At 36.4% G+C, this 24,399-nt stretch overlaps 1 protein-coding gene across 6 annotated transcripts in view; it reads left to right on the plus strand.

Moving 5' to 3' along the window:
- Window positions 1–21,703, plus strand: part of MTM1 (myotubularin 1) — a 44,942-nt gene extending 23,239 nt beyond the window's left edge. For 3 of the 6 annotated variants that reach the window (XM_010568919.1, XM_010568920.1, XM_010568921.1), the window contains 9 exons: window positions 4,801–4,884; window positions 6,146–6,295; window positions 8,120–8,308; window positions 11,974–12,159; window positions 13,201–13,407; window positions 17,013–17,105; window positions 17,980–18,093; window positions 18,448–18,624; window positions 20,978–21,703. In XM_010568919.1, coding sequence (XP_010567221.1) covers window positions 4,801–4,884; window positions 6,146–6,295; window positions 8,120–8,308; window positions 11,974–12,159; window positions 13,201–13,407; window positions 17,013–17,105; window positions 17,980–18,093; window positions 18,448–18,624; window positions 20,978–21,145 — 1,368 coding nt within the window. In that variant the 3' untranslated portion in view covers window positions 21,146–21,703. Of the gene's footprint in view, window positions 1–4,800; window positions 4,885–6,145; window positions 6,296–8,119; window positions 8,309–11,973; window positions 12,160–13,200; window positions 13,408–17,012; window positions 17,106–17,979; window positions 18,094–18,447; window positions 18,625–20,598 lie in introns of those variants that run through there. The other 3 variants (XR_774436.1, XM_010568922.1, XM_010568923.1) reach the window with 3 other exon arrangements.
- Window positions 21,704–24,399: the final 2,696 nt, after the last annotated feature.

Raw genomic sequence — 24,399 nt, forward strand, 5'->3', positions numbered from 1 at the left:
GAGGCCAGCTCAGCCTCGCTGCCTGAAACACTGATTTATTGAGCAGGTAGTCAACGTGAAACTTGTACTGTTGCTTGTATGTAGTTAGTATCCACCCAAACTAATCTAGGGTTGGCTCAGGTATACCTGTACAGACCACAGTTACACTTTCTGATTATATGTTTGTGATTTTTAAAAAGCCTGTTCATGATCTAAAAAAACCCAACACACACTGATTTTACTGCAATATTGTTCTGAACCTGAATGTCTCTTGTGTGTAGGCTTGATTTTTTAAAATTTCTAACCATTTTTGTTGAATTTAGACACATCTAATGAAGCTACAGTTGATTTAATTCCTGGGAAAATAGGTGGGGTGCAATAGGAGCTGTGGAGAAGTGCTTTTTGTTGGAGAGGCAGGATTAACAATGAGAGAAAGGAATGGAATTTTGTGTGTGGAGGGAAGAAAGAAATGAGTGGAGGTAGGGTGGAGGCTTGGAGTACCTAAAGTATTGTTTGGGGAGAAGGAGGGTTTAGCAGCGATGTACCATAGATGTGGAGGGAAGGACAGATGTGCGAAGAAGGCATGGAATGGAACTGGCCAACTTTTTATTATACTCTGGTATTTGAAAGGCTTGCCTGTGTGCATAATGATGCACTGACAGAGGTTGGCAGCGCTTCTCTGCTTCGTGGAGTCATGCAATTCCTATAGCTGGTCATTTAGTTTGCTTCTCCGACCTTCCTCTGCCATCCGCACTCTGGAGGATATAAATATATACTCAGCTGGTCCATACTAAATGCCTATGGGCAGTGAAGTGACTTCCCGGTTTTCATCCTGACACAAGAGGTGTGTGTATGAGGGGCACTAATATGAAGGCACCTGTATCCACAAAAAGCTAAGCCATGTATTTTTACTAAGATAGCACTTCTCAAATCTTATGTCAAGTGATATGAGAACCTATGCAGAATATATTGTAAACGGCATAATTTCTTCTTCCCATAATTTCTTTCTGTCCCATTTGCCTGCTGCGCTGTAGAATTGCATTCAGATTACGGGCACTGTGATGTGAAAGCTTCAGCAATGTTAAAGTTAAGACATATACAAACATACTGCATTTAATCTGTAAGCTTGGGTTATTTAGGACAAAAGTGGAAATATATGGGTTGTTAGTGCAGATGGGAAGCTTACCTGAACTATAACAAACACTTCTGGGATCTTAATATGTATTTATCACATTGATTTGTTCACTATAATGGGGTTTGTCAATTTGGCACATCAGAATAATGAAAGGTCCAATTCAACAAAAAATGTTATTCAATAGAAATTACTTCATGTTGCTCCCTATCACGTTTTGTTTCTAATAAATAAAAGTAATGTACAAATGTGTGGTAAATATGGCTTGTATTGATACAAGTAAGAAAATGCAATTGTATCCAAGCATATATCTTATGTTTGCTTAAGTAAATGATTCTTAGTATTCAAATGGTTGTAAGTGTGGGTTGCTTGTTACACTGAAGTTAAACTGTAGTTTGAAATTAAATAGAACTATATGAAATGAGTATAAACGTACACAGAGTTTTAAATGCATTTTTTCATACTCTGACTTTTCTGCTGTATCTTGTTGGAATACGTGGAGGGATGCAAATTTTACTTTCACCTAAGGAGCTGCTTAAGTGGGTGTGAATGTACAAAAATCTTAGGCTGAGAAATTACTTTAAACTGTATATTGTTGAATGGAACCATGCTATGATTGTCAGAGTGGAAAAGGAAGCATTTTTACTCTTTGAAACTGCTTTATATATTGCTTTGTATATTTTGTTGTGGGAGATGGGCCTAAGGTAGAGTGGGAGTATTGCTGTTTTTCAGACTCTAGCATTTAGCCTAGACTAAAGTTCAGGGTATCTTCACAGAATATTTCAAGACTCGAAATATCTAGTCTTAAGTGAGAGGCAGTTGGGGGTAGTGAGGGTGGGATTCAGATCTTTAATCTCTTTTATACAATGAGTAAGACTTTCAGTAGTAACCAGATTAACTGTACAGTCTGTACACAATGTGCATATATAAATGTGTGTATATAAATTTTTGTTATAATTCAGTCAACTCTTGCAGAAGAAAAATAATTTTTAGTCTTCAGGTTTTTAGATATTGTTCATTTTGAAATACTGTTCTTGTTGGAGTATACTTCAAGAGTTTTCTCTGAATTGCTCCTATAAAAATCTAAGTCCAAACTTTGCTCCATACACCTTTGCATTCATTGTAGTGTTCTGTTATTTGTTAGACTTAAGATTTTTGCTGGTTGATCCATGCTACTAATGACTTTTTTTTTCTTGAGCAATATAGGAAAAATTTGCACTACCTGGGATGTCAACAGAACTGATGAAGCTTAATTTCACTGAACTTTAATAGCTGTGGGTTGTGTGACTGAAAGCTTTTGGAGCAGGTGTGGTAAAGCTGCTGTAGCTAAGCACTTTACATGAAATGTGCTGTAGATAGTAGGACATTATTCTTTCAGAAAGGATTCTGTCCATCCCCTCTTCATGCATAGTAAATTTAACCCTGTTTTTTAAAAGATGAAAACAAAATACACTTTTCCATGTAATTTCTTGTGGATGACACAAGCAGCATAGCTGCCATTTGTTTATTTCTAGTTTGGAGCAGCACCTTTTTTTTTTTTTTTTTTAATCAGTAAAATCTTCTATGTAACAGCTATCACAGTGCACTGTAATAAACTTGTGTATTTTACTTATCAGGGCTTAAGCTGGGTAATTTTTAAGTTCTCACCAGGAAACTTGCTGTAAGTTGCAACTTAAATAAATAACATATTCATGCCTTTGAGACATCTTTTAAGTGATCTGTTAGGATTCCAGTGTTTCTCTTTCCTACTGTTACAAGATTTGCCTTTGTCTCTGGTTCCTTAGTGAATTCTTAGCATAGTTGTTCTTTGGGGTATAGCAAATTCCTTTGGGGAGGAGGGGATGGTTCTTGCGTGTAGCTAGCTATTAATAGTTCAGCAAATCAGTTGCATCTACTGCTTTAGATGGTGATATTCCTCTTCTGCTGTATTCCTAGTTTGCAATTGAAACAACCAACCAACCTTTTTCAGTTTTTCTGCTTAACTTCTGATACTTGCATCTACTTCTAATGGAATTTTTTTTTTCTAATACAGTTGATGTCTACTGCTTTCCTTTTCCTTTCTTCTTTTGTCTCTCCATCCCACTTGATAGCAGTTTACTTAGAAGAATCCATAATGTTTACTTACACTGAAGGCCTACACCTTTAAAAATGGTGAAGACATTCAGAAAGCACAACTTAGGAATGCATTGTTTACTTCTGCAAACTTGCCAATGAATGTACTTGCTCTAAAATACTGATTTAATTTAAAATTCCAGTTTCTAAAACTAGTGGGATGAAGTATCTTGTGTAAGCAGTAATATAATTTTAAAATACTTGCTGATTTGAAATACATGAGGAAGAAACTCCTCCTTTTGGAGAGATTCAGTTTTGTGTTTCAGTTAGACCTGTTTACTGTTTAAGCCATTGTCACATATTAGGCTAAACTGAATTGCCTTGAGCCATTAGGGTCTGCCTTCATAAGATTTAAAGAAACCTCCCCTGGGCCTATGGTGCACTTCTGAAGCATTGCCTTATCTCTGTAGAAGTAATTGTGGCACCTTAGAATTACAAATTTTTTTTCTTGCTTGCCAGGTTTTCTGCATTTCTGCTTAGTTCAGGTCTGAGAATGATGTAGATTTGGGATGTTCAGTTTAGCATTCAATTTCTTCTTTTAATGTCTTTGAATAGCTAGGAGACTTTCAGCTTTTTTTTGTTACAAATGAGCTATGATGGGCACTTGAATGCTTTCTGCTCTGGCTGCTGTTGCTCAGTTAGCTCAGGACAACACATTCTCTTCTGTGTTTTCTTTTTTTCAAAACAACTAGTTTCATGCCTCAGTTGGCATCTGAAGAATTTGTAAGCCACCAAAATCAATTTTCTCAGTTAAGGAGATTCTTAAAATAAACATTACTTTTGCTTTCATCATAAACTGTAAAATGAAACCAAGGAAAAATGCAGTTAGGTAATACAGCCCACTTGAAATTGGTTGAAAGGAGAAGGAAGCTAAAAGGTATAAGGAAGTTGTCAGAATCCTGGGTAGGGATGCTGTGTTGTATAAATGAGTCTTGAGAGTGAGCAACAAAGAAAGAGAAAAGTAGACAGTGTAATCTGCTAACAACATACTTCGTTTCATTTTCAATGACAGCTTTTTAATTTTCATGGAGTTTTACAGTAAACTGGATTTCTGTTAGTAAGGATCAATTGGGGAGGAGATGCAGAAAGAAGGCTGCTTCCTAATGGCAATGAATAGCAATTAAAACCTTTTTACACTTTCAATTTAGCATCTAATATTTTATGTAGTAATTGCAGCTGTACCTATTGGAGAAATTTTGATGAGAAAACAGTAGTTTATTTGGTGAGGATGTGAAATACAGGAAATAAACTGATATAAACTATTTTAAAACATTTCAACCTCCTGACAGTAAAAAAAATCCAACAGCTTAAGCTTTGTAATTTTTATTATTTTGTTACTTCTTGTTTTAACTATTGTCACATTTTCATTATTTCATTAGCAGATCTGTATTGTTTGTTACTTCTTGCTCTTTGCTTTACAGTCTTATAAATATCAGATTTAAATGGAGAGAATGAGGCTGGCATGGAAAAGTCAGTCCTATTTTGTGGTGGGCCTTAGGGTGTAACTGATGATGAGCCCTTATAATTGCCACTTTCAGCCAAAGTTTGGTGTAATAAGCTTCTTTTATGTCCTACAGCTTTTTTTTGCATTTGCAAATGAAGAAAAGTTTTCTGAAAATGGATGGATGGTGTACAATCCAATGTCCGAATACAGGAGACAAGTGAGTTACTAAAGTTGCAGTAGCTTGGTGCCTTTCATATCTGACAACTTACATAGAGGAATTATTGTTTGTACATTTCTCTTATCAGCTCTTTTGTGGGGGGAGCTGAGAATGGGAGAAGGTGGAAATACAACTTGCAAAAAAGTAAAGAAAAGAAATAAAACACTGGAACCTTTAAAAAAATTAGAATGTCACAGGAAGGTAGTCTTTGCTCTTCGAAGGAAGTTATTGATACTTCTTACAATGTGCCACTGTTAAGTGAGCACAGGCAGGGAGAATGTGCCAAATACGTAACTACAGTGTCTTAAATGTAGATTTGATTTGATCTTTGATTTGGTCTACTTGTTCCTGAAGAGAAGGAAAAAAAAAACCAAGCAGCTTATTTTAGAAACAGCGTCGCTTTACAGAAGTTATTTGTGTCTATCAGTATTCTATCTTGCTCTTTAGGTGACTGTGGAAAAATGTCAATTAAAGAGGATGATATGTTTAATTTTAAAATGTCTTTTAGACAATTTATTTTTGCTTTAAATATGACATGTTTTTTTTTTTTTAAATTTAAATGGCAGACAATAAGAACTTCCTCAGATTTCCCCCCCCACACCCCCTCCATAGTTTTTGGTTCAAGGTTTAGAGGCCTAAGATCCAAAAAAGGTAAAATACAAACACCCACACAAACCCCACTCTGTGTGTGTGGAGGGCTTATCAGTCTTTCTCAATTTCCTGGCTGCTGTTTGTGAAATGCTTTATTGAGCAGACTGCAACTAAAAGTTGTTGTTTCTCAATAGGAAAGCTACCCTGAATCTTATTTTTACCTGGAGGTAGTATCAGGCTACAGGGAAGAAAGGTTGAGATGAGACTTCCTCCTGCTGCCTTTTCAGGACCATAGTCTCTTTTCAGCAGGCAAAATGGAAAACCAGAACTTTGAGGGAAGAGAGAAGGCAATTTTCTTTCCTCAATCCCACAGTTAAAGAAATACATCTACTAGTTTTACTCATTGTTTTGAAACTTGTTCTAAGAATAGGATTGTGTATGTAAGAGTATATGGGATAGCTATGCAGTTGTTTAAGGCTGTGAGTCCATCAGCAATGAGCTGTTTTGTGTAGTCTTGTACTCTTTTTTTCTTCTATTGTTTTGAAGTAGTACTGTAGTTATGTTAAATTGGTAGGTTGTTGCCACCATGTGGCCATAATGTCATGTAAAATTCAAAAGCAGATTATTTGTACAGTCAAAAATCCGTTGAAAACTTTGTGTTACATTTTAGGGACTGCCTAATGAACGGTGGCGAGTAACTTTTATTAATGAACATTATGGACTGTGTGACACATATCCATCGCTTTTAGTAGTGCCATATAATGCAACAGATGATGATCTCAAGAAAGTTGCTGCCTTTAGGTCCCGAAATAGAATCCCGGTGAGTATTATGTGATGAAAGTTACCTTATAGTGTAGCTAGTTTAAGTATGCATCCAAACAACTTTTTGCTGAACACGACACAGAGGATGCTTTTTTTGGAAATGGTTACAGCAAAATAGTTTTGATTGGCTGGTGTTTTTTTTACTGCTTGAAACTAGTGTCTTGGCCAAGCCACATTTCCGTTTTTCCCCCACGACAATCACTCATTCCAACTTTGGTTTTGTCTTGACTTTTCTAGGAACAACTGCCAGCATTGCAGATTCCCTTTTTTTAATGAAGTATGAGCCTTAGACTGCCATCTGTACTAGTTCGTTGACTATTGTTGGATGCACATAAAAAGTGCTAGCAAATGTTACCCTCCTGTAAGCAAACTGCATGGCATTTAAACGTAGTTCCAATGGTCAGTCCTAAAATAAGACCTCATGCATACTGTCTGTAGCGAATTCTTGGGCTTTTTAGTCCTTTAAATTGAGCTGTGGAATTTAAGATAAACCCATTTGACTTTTTTGGGTATATTTCTGTAACTAAAATTTTCTGAGGCAAGAGAATTTTTATGTAACAGCTTTTATAGCACTATAGAATATATTAATTTCTGTCACAATACAATCTGTTTTAACTAATATTTCAATTTGGCAGACTCAGAAGAGGTGCTAGATTCTTAGTCAGTATCAGAAAGCTGCCTTGAATCTCAGTTAATTTCAAACAGATGCAAAACTCAATATGATAAATAATTATTAGATATGGTATTTACTGACAGGCTAGGCCTATAATTATAAGTTTACGATATGTACACACATATGTATATGTATAATATATAATGTGTATAAAATATATATGTTGAATATATAATGTGTGCATATAGTTCTTCTAACCTAGCTATATCTTCTCTGTCATCTCAAAATTCATGACAGGGCTTTTGTATGCCTGTACAGTGAGAGTCATTGTCTTGGTAATAGTAATTTTATTCTTGTCAGGAAATAACCAATCATACTCGCCCACACACACACTGACAGGTCTTATTTCTAGATATACAACTAAGGGTTGTATTTCAGGAGTGAATACTTTCTGAGGCTTTTTTTTTTTTTAACTCTGATGTTCTTTCACTCTGTAACCCACAACTTTCAGACTGGGTGAGAATACTGTTTCTTAATATTCTTCAACGATGAAGTTAGAGTTTTTGCCTGCTTCTTGCAGTGCTTATCTTTAATCTCTTACACTGCAATCTGTTCCCTGGGCAGCTCACTATCTCTTGTTTGTGGTAAGTCCCCTCTGGCTCAGAAGAACAACAAAGGCAGCATGTACTCTGCTCCAGTGCCTCCTCTTTTGTGACGAGGGCTGAGGAACAAAATGTACTTTAAAGAGAAGGGGAAACATTCAAGATACTGCAGAAAGGTTCAACTTTCCTTCCTTATCCAAAAAAAGGGAAAAGTTGTTCTTGTAGAATTGGAGCATCTTAGTCACTGTTTCTACAATGAGTTCATTCTTCTGAATTGTTTCTTAGTTTTGGCAGGCATTGCTATGTTTGTTTACAGTTTGCTTTTCAGAATTATTTGTGCAAACTAAGACTTGTACTGGATTATATAAGTAAGCATAATTTCAATAAGAGTTAAATATGTAAGAGAATGAACTCTTAAAGATTATTATCAATTAAATTTTATGAGACTAAAGTGGAAGTAGTTGAGATGTCTGGGGATTATCTATTGAAGAAATAAAATAATATGAAAATTAATACTTTTTATCTATTTTAAAGAATGTAACTTAAGTTTTAAGTTACGATTTTTTAATAAAATATATGTCTTCTAATGTGTTTGACATGTGTCTAGGTTCTGTCATGGATTCATCCAGAGACTCAAGCTGTTATTATGCGCTGCAGTCAACCCCTTGTTGGAATGGGTGGCAAGCGGAATAAAGATGATGAAAGATATCTTGATATCATCAGGGAGGCTAATGGGCAAATCTCAAAACTGACCATCTATGATGCTAGGCCCAATGTCAATGCAGTCGCAAACAAGGTAAACAGATGCTTAATAGTCTTATTTTTGAAGGGGGTGGGGAGGAGACTTAGTTTGAAGTTTTCTGTGAGGAGGTATTTGGAAACAGTAATCTTAATGTAGATAACTTTATATAAGCAAATATATATTTACAAAACCAAATACTGAGGCTCAAGGCCATGAAATGACACGAATGCCTAAAGTAGGTCATAAGCAGGGTTTCAGGACCATATGTGGATTTCCAGACACGCTTTACCCTGTCTGTTATCGGTCAAGCACAGATCTTGGCATGGGACTGAAGTCAGGTATGACTACCCTTTGCACTGTGAGGGAGATGTAGGCTGAGCTGTAGAGCATCTCCTCTGTTGGAATGACATGCCACCTCTGTGCAAGACACAGCTCTGCTTCATGTCCTCTGGGAAAATTCTGTCCTGGAAAGGCTGTGTGCATAAAGCCAAGCCCACTGATAGGCATCCTTTGGTTGATTCTTCCTAACCATTACATGAACTAGTTCAAACCTATCCAGGCATCCAGCAAATAAAGAGAAAGTGATAAGTTAATCTGGGGGTTTGCATTCTAAACAGCAATATGGGTATGATCTTGGATACCTAGATACCTATTTTTCCCTAGGTACCTGTAGTTGGTAAGTGCGGTAACAGAAATAGTGTTTTACATATGACGTGACCATTTCTTTGCTAATCTGCAGTCAAAGCCTAAATGGGATCAGAATCATAGAACAGCCCAGGTTGGAAGGGACCTCGGAAGATGATCTGGTCCAACCTTTCAAGAAGAAAAGGTGTCCCTGTGCCTTGATATCCTTTCTGCCCCCCTCAACTCTGGTGAGGACCAGATTGTTAGGGCATACTCAGATAATGCCAGTCACAGTGCATCAGTGTTGTATTTGACATAGAGCACAGCAGACATGGATGTGCTCCATGTTTATATGGAGAGTCTAGCTAGGGAGAGGCGGTGAAGGATGCAAGTTTAATGCTTTCTTCATATAAGAATGTACCAAATTCACTCCTTCCAGTCTAGGATAGTCCCTTACCCACTGAAATTCAAGCACAAATGGAGTGGACATGCTCTCCAGTACTTACTAGTGAAGTTGTGTGTCTGCACAGCAAAAAGCGTGAGAGGTACGAGCTCAAGATGGTTTGAGATCTTAGTGAAATGATGAGTGTGCTTATCTGGGAGAGAAGGAGTTCTAGCTTCTGAATAGTTTTTTTTGTTTAAATGAACACTAGTGGAATGAGCCCTCTTCAATGTTTGTGCTGAAAGGAATATGAAATGGTAAAACTTGTTTGCTTCTAGGAGGTTTATATGTAACATGTTAAGTTGCTTCAGAATTCAAGAGGGACAATAATGTTAGTGTTTTGCTCTGTGCAACTTAAACGCACGCATCTGTACCTTTATATTCTCTATTATAGAGAAGAGGGCTGTAATTTATTAAGCAAGAAATAAGGCTTTTTGTATAGCATGCATTTGTTCAGACACTCTATCCTAGAGGCTGTTTGGCTGGGTTTTAATCTGATGGTTTGTATTTTGAGGGTCTGCTTCAATTGCTTGCATTTTGCTCTACAAATCACATTATCCTCTGCACACTGAATTTTAATGGGTGAACAAAACATGTAATCCTTCTGTTTGCCTTGGGGAAGGAATGTCAGTTCTTACATGAACTTAAATTTTTCCCCAGTTCTTGGACAAACTAAAATTTTTACCCCGTTTGTTTCAAAGATGTATTATGGCCAAACTTTTATACACGCATACTTATTGAAGTATGAAGCACAGTTTTCAGCTTTTTAAAATGGTCTATGTATTGCACCCATGTGTTTTAATTAACTCCTGATATGTCTAAATATGAAATACTCAGTCGTAGCAGTGAAAGCGGTAGAGTGCATTTCTGGGTCTGAGAGTCCAAGCCAGCGTTGATCAGCACTGAAAAAACTTTCCTTGAACAGCTGTGAAAATAAGTGTAAGCAAAATCTTGGGCTATGCTACTCATGCATTCCTGTGTTCTTTGTACATAGGTCAAGACCGCACAGTCAGTAGGAGTTGCAGCAGCCCTGATGCTAAAATTACAATCATTCCTCACCAGGCCTTCATAATACTCAAAGGAAAGAGAAAAATACAATCATTACTACTTTTAGCACAGAGCCTGGCAGCTCTGAGAATACCACCACATCTGAGGAAGGAGATAGAGAGCACAGAATAGAGAGACTGTGCTACTATACAGAAATGTAGGTGGTACTAATGGGAAAGGGCTATGCCGTACTTCAGGTTATTGTCTGATGTGTAGTTGGTGGCTGTAATGGCTTATAAAGGCAAAATTTATTTATCGCAATTCATGGCATGGCATGTTTTTGCTGTCTGCAGGAAATGCTGCGATTTTGCAGCTATCTTCGGAAAATTTCATCAGTGGTACTGTGTCCTAAATTACGTGTGGTTTTTCCACTTCCTTTTGTGACCAGGCACATCCTCTGCTGTGGTGGTAATTAAATGTTTTGAGAGAGCAGCAGTAGAATAGCCCTTCTACTTATGTGGCTCTTTAATTTCTTAACGATCTGAATACATGTTTAGTCTTTAGCAATAAAATTTAATGTTAGAAAAGTTACTTTAAACTTTAATGTTAATATTAATTTACTTCTTAGAGGCAGAATCTCAGATTCTTGAACTTAATTCTTAAACGAAACATAGCTTATTCTTAATGGAACTCTTTAGTCATTAAATTTAATATTTTTTAAATCTATTTCAATTATCAGTTCAATTTTAGTAGTAAATAACTAGGCTGTTTTAAGCATGGAAGTCTTTTGGTGGGTTTGGTTTTTTGTTGTTTTGGGGTTTTTTTGTAGCAAGTTTGCACTTGTAAACCTGAGATTACACCACTCTTAAGTTAGTGGTGTAAAGAAACAGACAAATCCTTTTGACTGAATTTCTTTCCACTTGGTACAGAAACAAAGAAATGAGCAATTTTATTCTCCGGAGTTGGTGATCTAGTGTATGTTATGAGTAATTGCTGTTTTGTGTGATGTACTTCACATTTTAACTTAACCTTAATAATCTGTCTAGGAAGTAAGTTGATTTTTTTTGTATTCAGAATCACAAGTTTGTTTAATCCTTGGTAGGAAAAGTGAACATAAACGAAGAAAAAATATTGACATTGTAATGTCAGTTGGTCGGGGAAAAGCTGTTTCCACCATGAATCTCAAAAGTAATGAGGAAAGGTACAAGTGTCTTTATTCTCAAAGCAGTCTGAGTCCTGACTGATGTGATGCTGGCCCACTGTCCCTTACCTGGCTGTTTCAATCCTATTCAAAGGTCTCCAGGCCCAACAGTACAAACAACCTCTTAGTGTTAATCTAAAATAATTAATTTTCTCTTTTAGGGTTACTCCCTTGAGGTTTTGAAAGGAACTAGGCTAGCTGGAGCAACTTGAATGTCTTTTTGGCCACGTGCTATGCTTAATACATTTTGTCCTTTTGGACAAAGGAAAGCCCCCCAGTATTCTCCAGCATTTGCCCCTCCAAAGCTTGTGTCTGAGACTGATGTTTTAAACAAGCAACTGAAATTATATATTGCTCTACTACAAAATAAAGTATAAATAAAATTCAGTCCCTTCCTGCTCTGTTGGAAAGCTGCTACAACAGTGTATCTATGAGTAAAGTTAATTTTAGGACTCTTGTTTGTAGGCAACTGGGGGAGGATATGAAGGTGAAGATGCGTATCCCAATGCAGAACTTTTCTTCTTGGACATTCATAACATTCATGTCATGCGGGAATCTTTGAAGAAGTTGAAGGACATTGTTTATCCTAATGTGGAAGAATCACACTGGTTGTCAAGTCTGGAATCAACCCATTGGTTAGAACATATAAAGGTAACTTTTTGCTGTTTGTTTGAAATAACAGTTGTCCAAATCTGTTGTATCAGACTTGCTTTCTTTGCTAGACTTTGAGATAGTCCTTATATGGAACACATCAAACTACTTGGACTACAAAAACAGCATCACTGAGTGTTGGCTTTTTGCCAACTAGTCTTAGAGTATGTTATGAGATCTCATTACTAAGCAACAGTAGGTGAAATTCAACGTTTGTCTGCCTTAAGTCAAATGTCAGTCTTTAACAGAGGAATGCATTGCTAGTGTGATTGTCTTTATGTGTGTGAGAACTGATTTATTTTGGTTTCTAGCAATACAGACTATAGATAACTGTCATTGTGAAGGATTAGTAATTAATTTAGTTGTCAGTATGTATGTGACTTTATTTTGTGAATTATGGCTTTGTAAATAAATCTTGTAAATTTATTTGTAAATTTTGTAATTGTCATCTTGTAGCACAAATAAAATACTTAAATTTACCAGTGTTCTTACTAGTTGACCTTCGAACCTTTTGCCTCAAGTGCAACTGTGCAAAAGTATTTAGTATATTATGTAATGACTCCTACTTAATAAAATTTTTATTTTAAGTTAATATTTGGAAAATAAGCATAATAGAAGGGTACAAGTTCCTTTTTCCAACAATTGAGGTATTTCAGTAATTTAGCTCAAAGCAAGGAGCCAAATGAAATACAGAATTTTTAGAGAGTATATCCTATGGTAAATCCTCTCTTTCTTTAAAAAAGAAGCTTATGTTCTTCAGTTTATCAAGGTTACTGTTTTCTGCCCCATTTTTTAAGAATTTGCTGAGATGAATTAGATCTTACTAAGGGATTAGGGAACCAATCTGTTTCTCTATTTTTATACAAGAAATTTACTTGATCTCCTAGGAAATTCTTTTCCAATTAACTACACCATGCTCTTTAGGTCTTTTAATGGAAACAGTATTGATTTAGATGCTGTGTAGATACAAAGAAATCAATTTATTTTTGTTAGAATGATAACACTAATCTGTGTGTTTTGGCGTCTGTTCCTCTTTGCTAGCTTGTCTTGACAGGAGCTATTCAAGTGGCAGACAAGGTATCCTCAGGAAGGAGCTCTGTGGTGGTTCACTGCAGCGATGGCTGGGACCGGACAGCACAGCTAACATCGCTGGCCATGTTGATGCTAGACAGCTACTACAGGACAGTTGAAGGCTTTGAAGTTCTGGTGCAAAAAGAGTGGATAAGCTTTGGACACAAATTTGCCTCGGTAAGAATTAGAAGTTAATTGCAAGGACTATGCAACATTAACATTCTAAAAAGCTTTTAATGTTAGACTACTCATTGTGTCAAGGTTTGATAATTCTTTTTGTTATTTTGGAATTCTGATTTAAAACACTTCCAGGTAAATCTGAGCAGAGCTTTTGGGTTTGGACCTGTTTGGTTAATGGTTTTTTGCTATTCTTTCTCTGACAACTCCTATTTTGTCCTTTACACCCTTTTAAAAATACAGAATTGCTAGGGTTACTGTCGTTAATGAGCAAAGAAAATGAGAAAGCAGAAAAATGATGTCCTCCCAAACTTTTCAGAAGATCAAATAAGGCTGGGACATGAGGCTTTTCCCTCACCCTGTCTTTGGATTACTGATAATGTCATGAGAGGCAGATGATGGAGTCTGGCCCATGTCTTTTAAGTGATGTTTTGAATGCTTCTTCCCAAATGCTCTAAACTCGTCCTAATAGCTCTCAACTCAAGAGGCTGTCACTGATAATGCTGACTCTAGTTCTGTTCAGCTGTCATCTGGATGGTTAAAAGGTTAAGTAGAAATTGTCTATAGCAAGTCCTTAATATTCTACCCATGTATAATGCAAAGTCAAGGGTTTTTGTGTTAGGAAACTTTTCAGAGTCTTAGTGGAACTTCTCTTATGCTTGGCAGCTAACTGTTTAACCAGGAAACGTATACGAGGAACCTGGAGAAGCAGAATAGGTTGCCAGGGACTGTGTGCTGGGATATGTAAACATAAAACAAGTTGGGAGCTTTACAACAGCATTACTTGTTGATACTGAACCGTATAATTCACAGTAAGAGGTTTCCACACCTTCAGTAGAAGTTATTTGCACAATTTGTCCCTGGTGAATATTTCAAAGATATTCCTTAATATTGCTAAAATTGGGAAAATAGGCAATCTGGAAAAATCAAGACATGGAAAAATATACCTAGGTGTGTATTTCATGCATATTTTACATTTGCAAGAGTGTCTCAGTCATTTGGAAATTCATGTATAGCTACTCAGCATGAATCACTTCACCATTTAAGTGTGCTTGTAGGCTGCCTCAGTGTTTGATCTGACATTCTAAAGGTGCTTTGAGGCTTAGGAGATTTGCATTTTGATTGTTGGGAGTGATATCTGCTGTAGACCAGTTCTTTTGTGTGCTTACCTGTAGTCTTCTAGTAGCGATGTGTTGCATAAACCTTTGAAGTATTCTGTCTTGGTACAGCCACAGGAAAACACTGGCTTGCCTTTTTGTTGTCATATTTTATTTTGTATTTTTAAAAAATGTTAATAGTCATGACACAGATAAAATTAGATTGTATAACTAGGAGACTTGTAGCCTAGCACATATGTTATGGTTTAACACAAAGCTTAAAAAGAGAGTGTGTGTCCTTCACTATTATGAATAAATTTGAATGATCTATGATTCTTTTTTTTTTTACACCATTAATTTTAGTTTGAGGAATCGAAGGAGTTTGTTCTGTCTCAACAGATAATGTTTTTCTGCTATTAGTGAGGTAGGACTTCTACACACCTTCCAGATGACTAGCTCAGTCCACTGGTTCATCTCTGACAATGTAGCAGCAATAAGGGTGATTTAAATAGCTTGCTTTTGCTTAAACTGCTATTTTACTTTCCCAACTTGCTCACTCAAGTAGTAATCTTTGGAAGTGGCTGAAGCCACTCTCCTTTAGCCATCTGCTGTTTTCTGAGAGTACCATGTATTTTGATTTGATGGGTTGTTTAGCTTATAGTGAAGGTAGTCCTTTTTTGGAGTGTTCTGTAGAAGTGTTGAGTCACCATCCCTGGAGGTATTTAAAAGACATGTAGATGTGGCACTTAGGGATGTGGTTTAGTGGTGGACTTGGCAGTGCTCGGTTAATGGTTGAACTCGGTGATCTTAAAGGTCTTTTCCAGCCTAAATGATTCTATGATTCTATGATAAAAACTGATAATATAAGCAGAAAATACTTTGATCATATATGCTCTGTTTTGGTTTGGTAATTATTTGATAGAGCTGTGAGTTTTAATAGTGAGGACTAGGCACTTCAGTGCAGTTAGCATTTCCTGAACCTCATCTCTGAAACTATTATTGTTACACCTTCCCTCAGGTGGCGAGTTGGAGAAGAGTAGGGTGTTTCTTATATTGTCTGGGTTAGAGCAAACTTTCTGTTTTCATGTTACTGGGGTTGCAATTTGGATGTTTTAATAACAAATAACTAAATAGTAGACTACTTAACAGTTTCTCTCTGTATTTTCTATCTAATGAAGCGCACAGTAAGTTTCCTTGTTGAAAAGGAATTCCCTACCCCAGCTTTTTTATGTATAGTGAACTTAGAATCATAGAGTCATAGAATTGGTTAGCTTGGAAAAGACCTTTAATGTCATTGAGTCCAACTGTTAAACTTGGCATAATATCCAGGTGATAAAATTGCTTTCTATGTGGAATGTCATTCTAATAATGCCTTCTGATATAAGAAATATGAGGCATAGACATAATTACAGATGGAAAATACTCAGACATCCTAAAACTAACGATAGTGAAAGTGGAAGGACTTTTACTCCTTACTGAAAATACATATGACTCTGTTAACAGATACCGTGTATTTTAAACCAGGAAAACTGGAGAGCAAGGTAGCCAATTTGTTTGTCTTACCTGTAGTGCTTTTCTAGTAATTTGCTACTGTTGACTGAGTTAAACTACAATCCCTCATCTCCCTCTATATCCTGCCATTCAATTCTATTATTTTAAACTATCTTGCAAATCCTTGTTACAGAGTAGTGTACTGGTTTTATCATTTTTCATGTCCTTAAGACATTAAGCCTGCTATCTTGCAGGCAGATAGGCAACATCTTAGTTCAACATACATGCTCTTCTTTTGTCTCCTCCAGGCAATTATATTCAAGCAGAATTATGGAGTTAATAAAATCTCTTTTCCCTGAATCTCTTATCTGTTCTCAGCTATCAGATGTGAAAAGGAAGGAAACAGTTGGTGACCAAACCAACTTTTGTCTGTGGGGACAATTCCTTTGATTGTTACTTTGGACTCCTCAGAATAAGTGGCTCACCCAAACTTTAAAAATTAGCATTAATTTTCTGTGAAGAACATGAACATTTCTTTGAGCTCGCTTATGTTCACTGTCTACCTCAGGATGAATCTTTAGGTTCAAGTGTGGAGGGGGAAGAGGAGAATCTATGTGGATAGTTTGATGATCTAGTTTCTCCAGTGGCTTAAATTACAAAAGACAAAGTATATAACTTGACTTTGACAAACTTATTAGGTAAATGTAGTTCAAAATATGTCTTGATTATTTGCAAAGTAATGGATGCTTAAACCGTTCTGCTTGTACAATAACTAGCAGGTTTTTATAACAGGACCAATTATCACTTTGGAATTTTTGTCAGACATCTTCAGAACAGCTTTGCAGTATTTCTGTATATCTGAATCTTTCCTCCTTGGTGCAATAACTAATTCTGAAATCATAAGAACAGGTTGCTCTATTACAGAAGCATTAATATTCTATTGCAAAATAAGAAACAATGTCTGTTGGCCATAAAAGACTGTGTTGGTTAACAGGAGGCTGTATTGCTTCATTTCAGAGAATAGGCCATGGTGATAAAAATCATGCTGATGCAGACAGATCACCCATCTTTCTCCAGTTTATTGATTGTGTGTGGCAGATGTCTAAACAGGTATGTTATATCATTCTGCAGAAGGTAACATGATTAAGATATTACTGAATTAAAAACCTAGATCTTTATTAAAAAAAAAAAAAAAAGTATTTGAAGAGGACAGCATACCCCTCTGCTCTGACTGTAACCAAAAAGAGTGTATTTACTTTTAAATGGTACCATCTCTCTACCCAATTTCTAAAAGTGGTATACAAGCTGTAGTTATGTTGCTTAATATGGCATTGGCTATGCACGCAAGGCTGGTGTGTCTTGGATATGGGCTTCTTGGAAACATATTGAGATGTGACCCAGCAGAATGCTTTTACAGGAATTGCATCCAACTATCTTAATAGGGTCTGTTGTTTCGTTTCACCATTTTTGTGAAGCTGTCTCTTGAACTACAGGAACAAATGTTGTTTTGTCAAAGCTTCAGAAGGAAGCTTGGGAGCTATTGAGTGCTGTGATTTAAACGTATTTTCAATAAGTAACAAACAAAGCAGCAAACTTAAGTCTGTTTAGGGCCAAGGATTAGGAGCTAAACTCTTATTTTCCGGTTTGGTGCTGCACTGTTTAGAGTGCACTATGGATATCTTACTTTGTCTTGCTAGTAAAAATATAACTGTAACCATTCTGTATTTTATTCTTCTATTTAGAAATTAAAGGCAGTTAAGAACATTTTGAGAAGAGTTCTTTTCAGTGACTAGTTTGAGAAAGTTGAACACCTCATGTCATCTGAACACTTACTGTGCTATAAAGTATATAAAAGTATTATCTTAAAAATTATTTGTAGATGTATTCAGGCTTCTAAATGCCACCTTTAGCTTCTTAACCAGGGCATGTGCATCTCTCCCTCCTTTTATGATGGAAAGAACAAATTTATCTTTTCTGTTTTTAGTTTCCTACAGCCTTTGAATTCAATGAGCAGTTCTTGATTACAATCCTGGATCACTTGTACAGCTGCCGGTTTGGTACTTTCTTGTATAACAGTGAGTCTGTTAGAGAAAAAGAGGTTAGTCAAACCACGGATTGTTTAGTTGTATTGCTATCTTGACTCTAGATGATTACAAAAAGTTTTCGTTGTATCATATTTGGTTATATTCCTTGTATGACAATGGTTTTGAACTGGCTTTATTCTCGTTAAAGAATAGTTGCATGGTAAGTTCCTTAGTTTTGGTAGCTTAAAGACTATTCAGTCACTAAAATACTTGCTAAGCTCTGGTTTTGGAATATTTCTAATACAGTAACTTACTATGCTTCTAAGTAAATCAGAAGTGTATTAATTTTAGAATGTAACCTTGGCTTCTCTGATGGATTTCCTGATTTTGTGCAAATATTTACTGTTCTTATTTCAATTTCATTTTAGAAAGTGACTGAGAAAACATTATCATTATGGTCTTTAATAAACAGTGAAAAATCTAAATACACCAATCCTTTTTATACTAAAGAGCTAAATCGAGCGCTCTATCCGGTAGCCAGTATGCGTCATTTAGAGCTCTGGGTCAATTACTACATCAGGTGGAACCCAAGAATTCGGCAACAAGTAAGTAAATTCTCTATAATGTACAAAATGCTTTTAGACTTCAGAAGTAGGATTTTGTGTCGTAACTGACTTGTAGAATAGTACCTGTAATCTGTTCACGTTTTTCAGGTTTTTGTAAAGATGCAGAGAAAAAAGTGAAAATGGTTTTTCGGTTTTGGTTGGGGGGGGGGTTGTGGTTTTTTTTTTTTTTTTTACTCACTCAGCTCTTCTCAGAACACTGAACTTATTTCACTGCTTAGTATCAAGTCATCTTCAAGCTCTTTCTAGTCCCTTTTCTTGCGGACTGGCCTGGGGGAGCATTTTTTAAGGGCATTTCATGCTACTAAAGGGTGAGTGACAACACTTAGAAATAGGGCTTACTGACCCCTGAAGAGTTAGGGCATTAGCATCACAAACACGCTTAGTTGCATTTGCTTAGTCTTTATTCTTTTTCCAAGAGAGTGTATGAAGTCTTTTACAAATTAAGATGATCTATTCGGTCCTTTCTTTTTCAAAACTGCTATCTGTATTGATGGCTTATGGTAAGAATCTTTTTTCTTTTCTTATGTAACTTTGATGACCCAACATTGTTTAGACTGTGTAACTGTTGGATGAAAGCTGTTACTGAAAATCATACAAGCGGATCAGATTGGAAGCCCAGAAAAGCATTTATCAAATTACATATAGTTCAGTTCTGTGCTTTTAATGTTTAATATATGGACACTCAATGTTTGTTACAGTCTTCTAGAATCCTTAGCAATGTGGCATGTAAAGACGGTGTACAGAGTCTTACTTGTCCTTCCTAACAAGTTGTGGAGTTTTGAGTAGAAGATAGAGGAGCAATTTCTTTGACAGAAGCAGTCTTCACAGTCCAGCCCCTGGAATGAATCAGGAGTTTTCAGGGAATGCACTTCCTTTTCTGCAGCTGATCTCCTGTATTTATTTACAACACTTCGGAGGCTGCAAGAAAGCCAGACGGTTTTATATATTTTCTTACAAGTATGTTGCCAGTTTTAATTTGAAGTTCTAGTTTTAGAGCTTTTGTGGCTTGCTGTGAAAGATGAGGCCATTTTGCAAAAGATGAATCCAAAGATTTATTTTAGAAAGTGAAGGATTGTAGGGCATGCAAATTAGCTGTAAATCTACTTAAAAATGCGCTTTGCCATTATTCAGGGAAGGTTTTTGGCAGGAGTTTTTTATTAGAAATGCAAACCCATGTGATGATCTTCTATGCTGCTACTACTGGTCCCTCATTTTTGCCATTTTTATATATAAAATGCGACAATTTTTCTGTGCTGCACTTGAATTTTATGCTTCATCTTCACTTAAGCAACTGAACAGTGGGCATGTGGCCTGAACCAGTTTTTTGATGACCTTTCTTAGTGCCGTTACTTAGAAGCATGTTCCGGATCAGACTTCAGTCTAATGAAGAGTCTGGTCTGTCACTAGCAACATCATTAACCCTACATCTCTAATCATCTTAGTAACTAGATTCAGTCATTGATCCAACTTCCACAGTTGCTTCAGCATTCATCGCTGTCCTCTTCTGGGGTGCATAGTGAGTGGTGCACCTAAGAGTGCCAATTCAGCTGTTTTTCAACTGGTGAGGCATTTACATTTGCTCCTACTGTACTGCTAATAGCTTTTAATTACAGGCTTAATTTAATTAACTGTGAAACAGCAGCAACTTCTTGACAGGGTTAGGCTCTGTATCTGCCTTGGACATTTGTAATACTTTTCCATTTGTTTCATTATTTGATCTGAAGAAGGAAGCTAAGCTTAAAATGGAAACAGTTAAGATGCTCTTTCTGTGAGTAATCTCTTGAATGCCAGGGCGGTTGATTTTAAACACATTCAGGTTTACTTACAGAATTCACTACTATTAAAAACTGAAGTAAATTTCATCAGTAAGGGAAATTATTTAATCTGAAGACATGGATTTCATCTTAATCTCATCAGTGTAGCTAAAATAGTCTGGCTAAACACTGTTTTTAGGGAAGATGATGAGACATCTGACCTCTGGAATCTAAAGCCTTTTAATAAGTCAGGAAGAGAAAAGCTTCAGACAAGGTATTCACACCTATCTTCCACACAGTATTAGATAATAAGAAAATAAAATCCATGTGCTCCAGGAAATGCTGGCTGATTTTATTGAGGTAGGAAGAACTGTTTTGTGTAAAGATTTTCTTTGGATGGGAACAACTGGAAGGCAGAGGGCTCTTGCATTATAGAAATAAATATTTCTGTAACAACTTGTTACATATGTTGGAAACTACAAATACTGAGTAATGCCAGGAAAACAAATACTACAGCAGCCTAACTGTATAGAAGTAGTTGGACTGAAGTGATAAGACTAATATAAATCTCTTTCTAGCAGCCAAATCCAGTGGAGCAGCGTTACATGGAGCTCCTTGCGTTACGTGATGATTATATAAGGAGACTTGAAGAACTACAGATCACAAATAATTCTAAGATACCCAATTCATCAGCCTCATCAGCATCTCCCTCACAAATGATGTCCCAAGTACAAACACATTTTTGAAGAAAATGTTGGCTTCGTTCTATACTGTTAATAGCAAGTGGTGCTTAACATAGCATAGAGAGGAATATTTTAATGCCTTACATTAGACTGTCCTAACACAAATTATTTTAGACTGCCTTCATTTGAGGAGGACTTCAAAACAAACAAAACCAACTCTTCAATTACGTGCCTTTCAGAACCTGTGGACTGGGAACATTATTAATCATCTTCTAGTTATGGAGGGCTTTAAGAGTGATTTTGGAAAGTCTGGTACAATTGAAATGAAATGGATTTATTGTTTTCATAAGAATGCTTTAATTTATTACATTGTAGGTCATGTTCCTGTAAGGAAATTCATGCTCAGTCTTACATGTTGTGAATAAGTGCATTAATGGCAATAGGAATATTCACATTGTGTAAAAAAATTAGATATGTGTGTATTCCCATTAGGAATACGTTTGTGGAAATAAATTCTATTGTCAGATTTCAGAGAAAAGTGTTGAAATTTTCCAGTTACCTGAGAATTCCAAATTTTCCTTTTTTGAAATAAAACTATGGAAGGGATTTCAGTGATATGCTTCTAAGTAAAAAAAATTCAAATAGCTCAGTAGATATCAAAAGAAAAGAAAAAGCTATTTTTTACTGTAAATTGATTTTTTTTTAATTTATTTTTTAAACCAATGACAATTGTACTGGATTCTGAGAAGTCCTGTTTTGGCTAACTGTTCAGCACTAAAGTATATTACAAATTATCACTGTTGGCAATATTGGTTCTTTGGATTAATACAAAATAAAATGGTTCTAAAGAAGGTTTATATAATTAAAACCAGACCTACAGAGACATTGCTTTTAAATATCCAGCAATAGCCATAGTATTAAAGCTTGTATTTGTCTTCTAAAAGTAAATGTGCCTGTTTAAAGGAACTTTTTATACCAAAGTAGGCAAAAATTTTCAGTTACAAATACTGTTGAAAACTTGTACATTTATAGCTTACTGTTTAATTTAACTTTTGTTCAATGAATTTATTCTTAAGTATTTAAGGGACTTAAGTATACAAGATTTACATATAATGTGTGCACTTATATTGAACCTTCCAGTGCATTCTAGTTTCAAGCCTTCATTTCAGAGGCTTCTTGTAAACCTTTAATTTGTTCCTTTTCAGGTATTTTTTAAACAGTTGCAAGCATTTCTTATGACAGCACAAACCTTGCTACTTGATATTTAATTAAAATTTTGCATATTCTGAGAAGTTTAATGATATTCAAGCAATCCAGGAAATATTGCAATTCAGAATCTGTAGAGGACTTTTATCTAATATTGTTATTTTAAAGGAGATATTTTGATGCTTGAGGCTTCTGTCATTGTAAATTATTGTACATGTGGTGAGTTTTGATCTGCAAGATATAATAGGATTATATATAAATTAAGTTTTGTGTAAGTATATATAATATAGTTTGTTAGAAATTCTGCAAGTTTATACAGTGTAAATATTTTGCATATGAAAACTAAATTTAAAGCTATAGTTCCATAAAATAAGTCAAAGTTTAGAGGACATCTGAATATTTTTAGAACAGTATTTTTTCAAAGGAATAAAAGTGTACCACCTCTTGATTTAATTCAGTATATACACTGAATTGCACTATTTTTTTTCAGGGAAGCTCGGAGCATACGGCATGTGTGTTCTAAATACACAATTTATAAGACTTATTTTTGTCCTCTAAATTTCATTCTCCCGTCAATGTTCTTCAGTATGTGTTTCCAGAATAACAACATTGTCCCCAAATCTTGACTTGTTAAGGTAAATAAGATGCATTACATCAGATAAATGAAGAAGGATACTGAATTGTTCATGGTATACTTTACATTTTGAAAGCTATGCATACTCTGGTATATTTGCCTTCTACTTGTGGTTTATAAAAAAAGCTATTTTTATTAGAATATTTAAAGTTTCTGTATTTGAGTTGGATATATTGGTGACATCTCTGAGCAGCGTGGAGAAGTTCAGAAAATCTAATCGTTTTTACTGTGTAAACACTACATGATAACCTATTGCATTTGGGAAAGTGTAATATAATGGAAAGGATCTTTTTGCACTTACTTCATTACATATATCCCATTCTTATTATTACTGGTTCAGTTGAATTTCAGTCTTTGAAGCTCTCTAACATAGCTCTGTGCGGGCTTGGATTTTTTTCAAGTCAACAGATATGATACTTGTTTTAATTCCATTTTTACGTGGTGATATTAGGCAAACATAGGGGTGTTTTTAATCCAGTACTTTCTGGAAGATACTACTCTGAAGTTGTGAATGTAGGCATACAAACTGATCAATGTTAACAGAAAGCTTTTCTCCTTTCCACTTAAACGCGTGCTGGGGGCTGTCCTTCTGCAATGCTCTATCTGTAGGGCACCGCCGGTCCCCTGGGCGCAGGGGCAGGTGCAGCCGCTGACCCGTTGTTAACTGCAGTCGGTTCCCTTGTTGTAGCTGTCGCGGCCAAGAACAAACCCGGGGAACCTTTCGAGGCGGTGAACGAGAGAGTTCGGGCGCCGAGTGCCTTTTCCAGGAGGGGTAAAAAAGCAGGGCTGGGATGGGAACGTCAACAGCTGTAAATGCCCAATATCCAACATGAACTATCCATCTCGGAACGCTGTTTTAGTTTTTTTCCTTTCTGTACCCTTCCTTCCACGGACCTGAGAAGATAACCTAGTTTTTGTGCGGGGCTTCAGTTACTTATTTAGAAAGTTTATTTGTTGAATGCCTTCTTTATTTGCTTATGCCTTATCCACTCCAGCATCACTGTTAAGGGTGTACCCTAGAAACGATTTGCATACTACCTCCTTTTAATGTATTTTTAAACTCTGCCTTGGGTTCAGTTTTTTTTGTCTTGCGTTTTGTGTCATGCTTGAGAAAACAGCTTTTTAAAACTGACCAGGACTCTCCTCGTGTGCTCGCTCCTCGCTGCTCCTGAAGTAACAGCTTTGGCCGCCCTCGTCCCACCCCGCAGGACTGCGCCGGAGCCGGGCGTCACCTGTCAAGCGCCTGTGGGGTCCGGGGTGGGGGAGAGAGAGCTTAACATCCGTCTGCCATGTATGTGTGTGAAGGAAAGAAAAAAAATAAAAATGTCAGTTTTGAACCCTTTGCCTCTGACGGACGTCGTAGTGGAACGCTGAGAGGGTTCGCGCCTTTCCGTCCCCGCTGATGGCGGTCCAGCTCTCCCACCGCCGAGGGGGCTGGAGGCCTGAGGGGGCGCCCGCCGGCCCTGCCCTCCCCTCA

This window comes from Haliaeetus leucocephalus, unplaced genomic scaffold (genome assembly GCF_000737465.1).
Source record: "Haliaeetus leucocephalus isolate CR32 unplaced genomic scaffold, Haliaeetus_leucocephalus-4.0 Scaffold262, whole genome shotgun sequence".
In the NCBI taxonomy this organism is placed as follows: Eukaryota; Metazoa; Chordata; class Aves; order Accipitriformes; family Accipitridae; genus Haliaeetus; species Haliaeetus leucocephalus.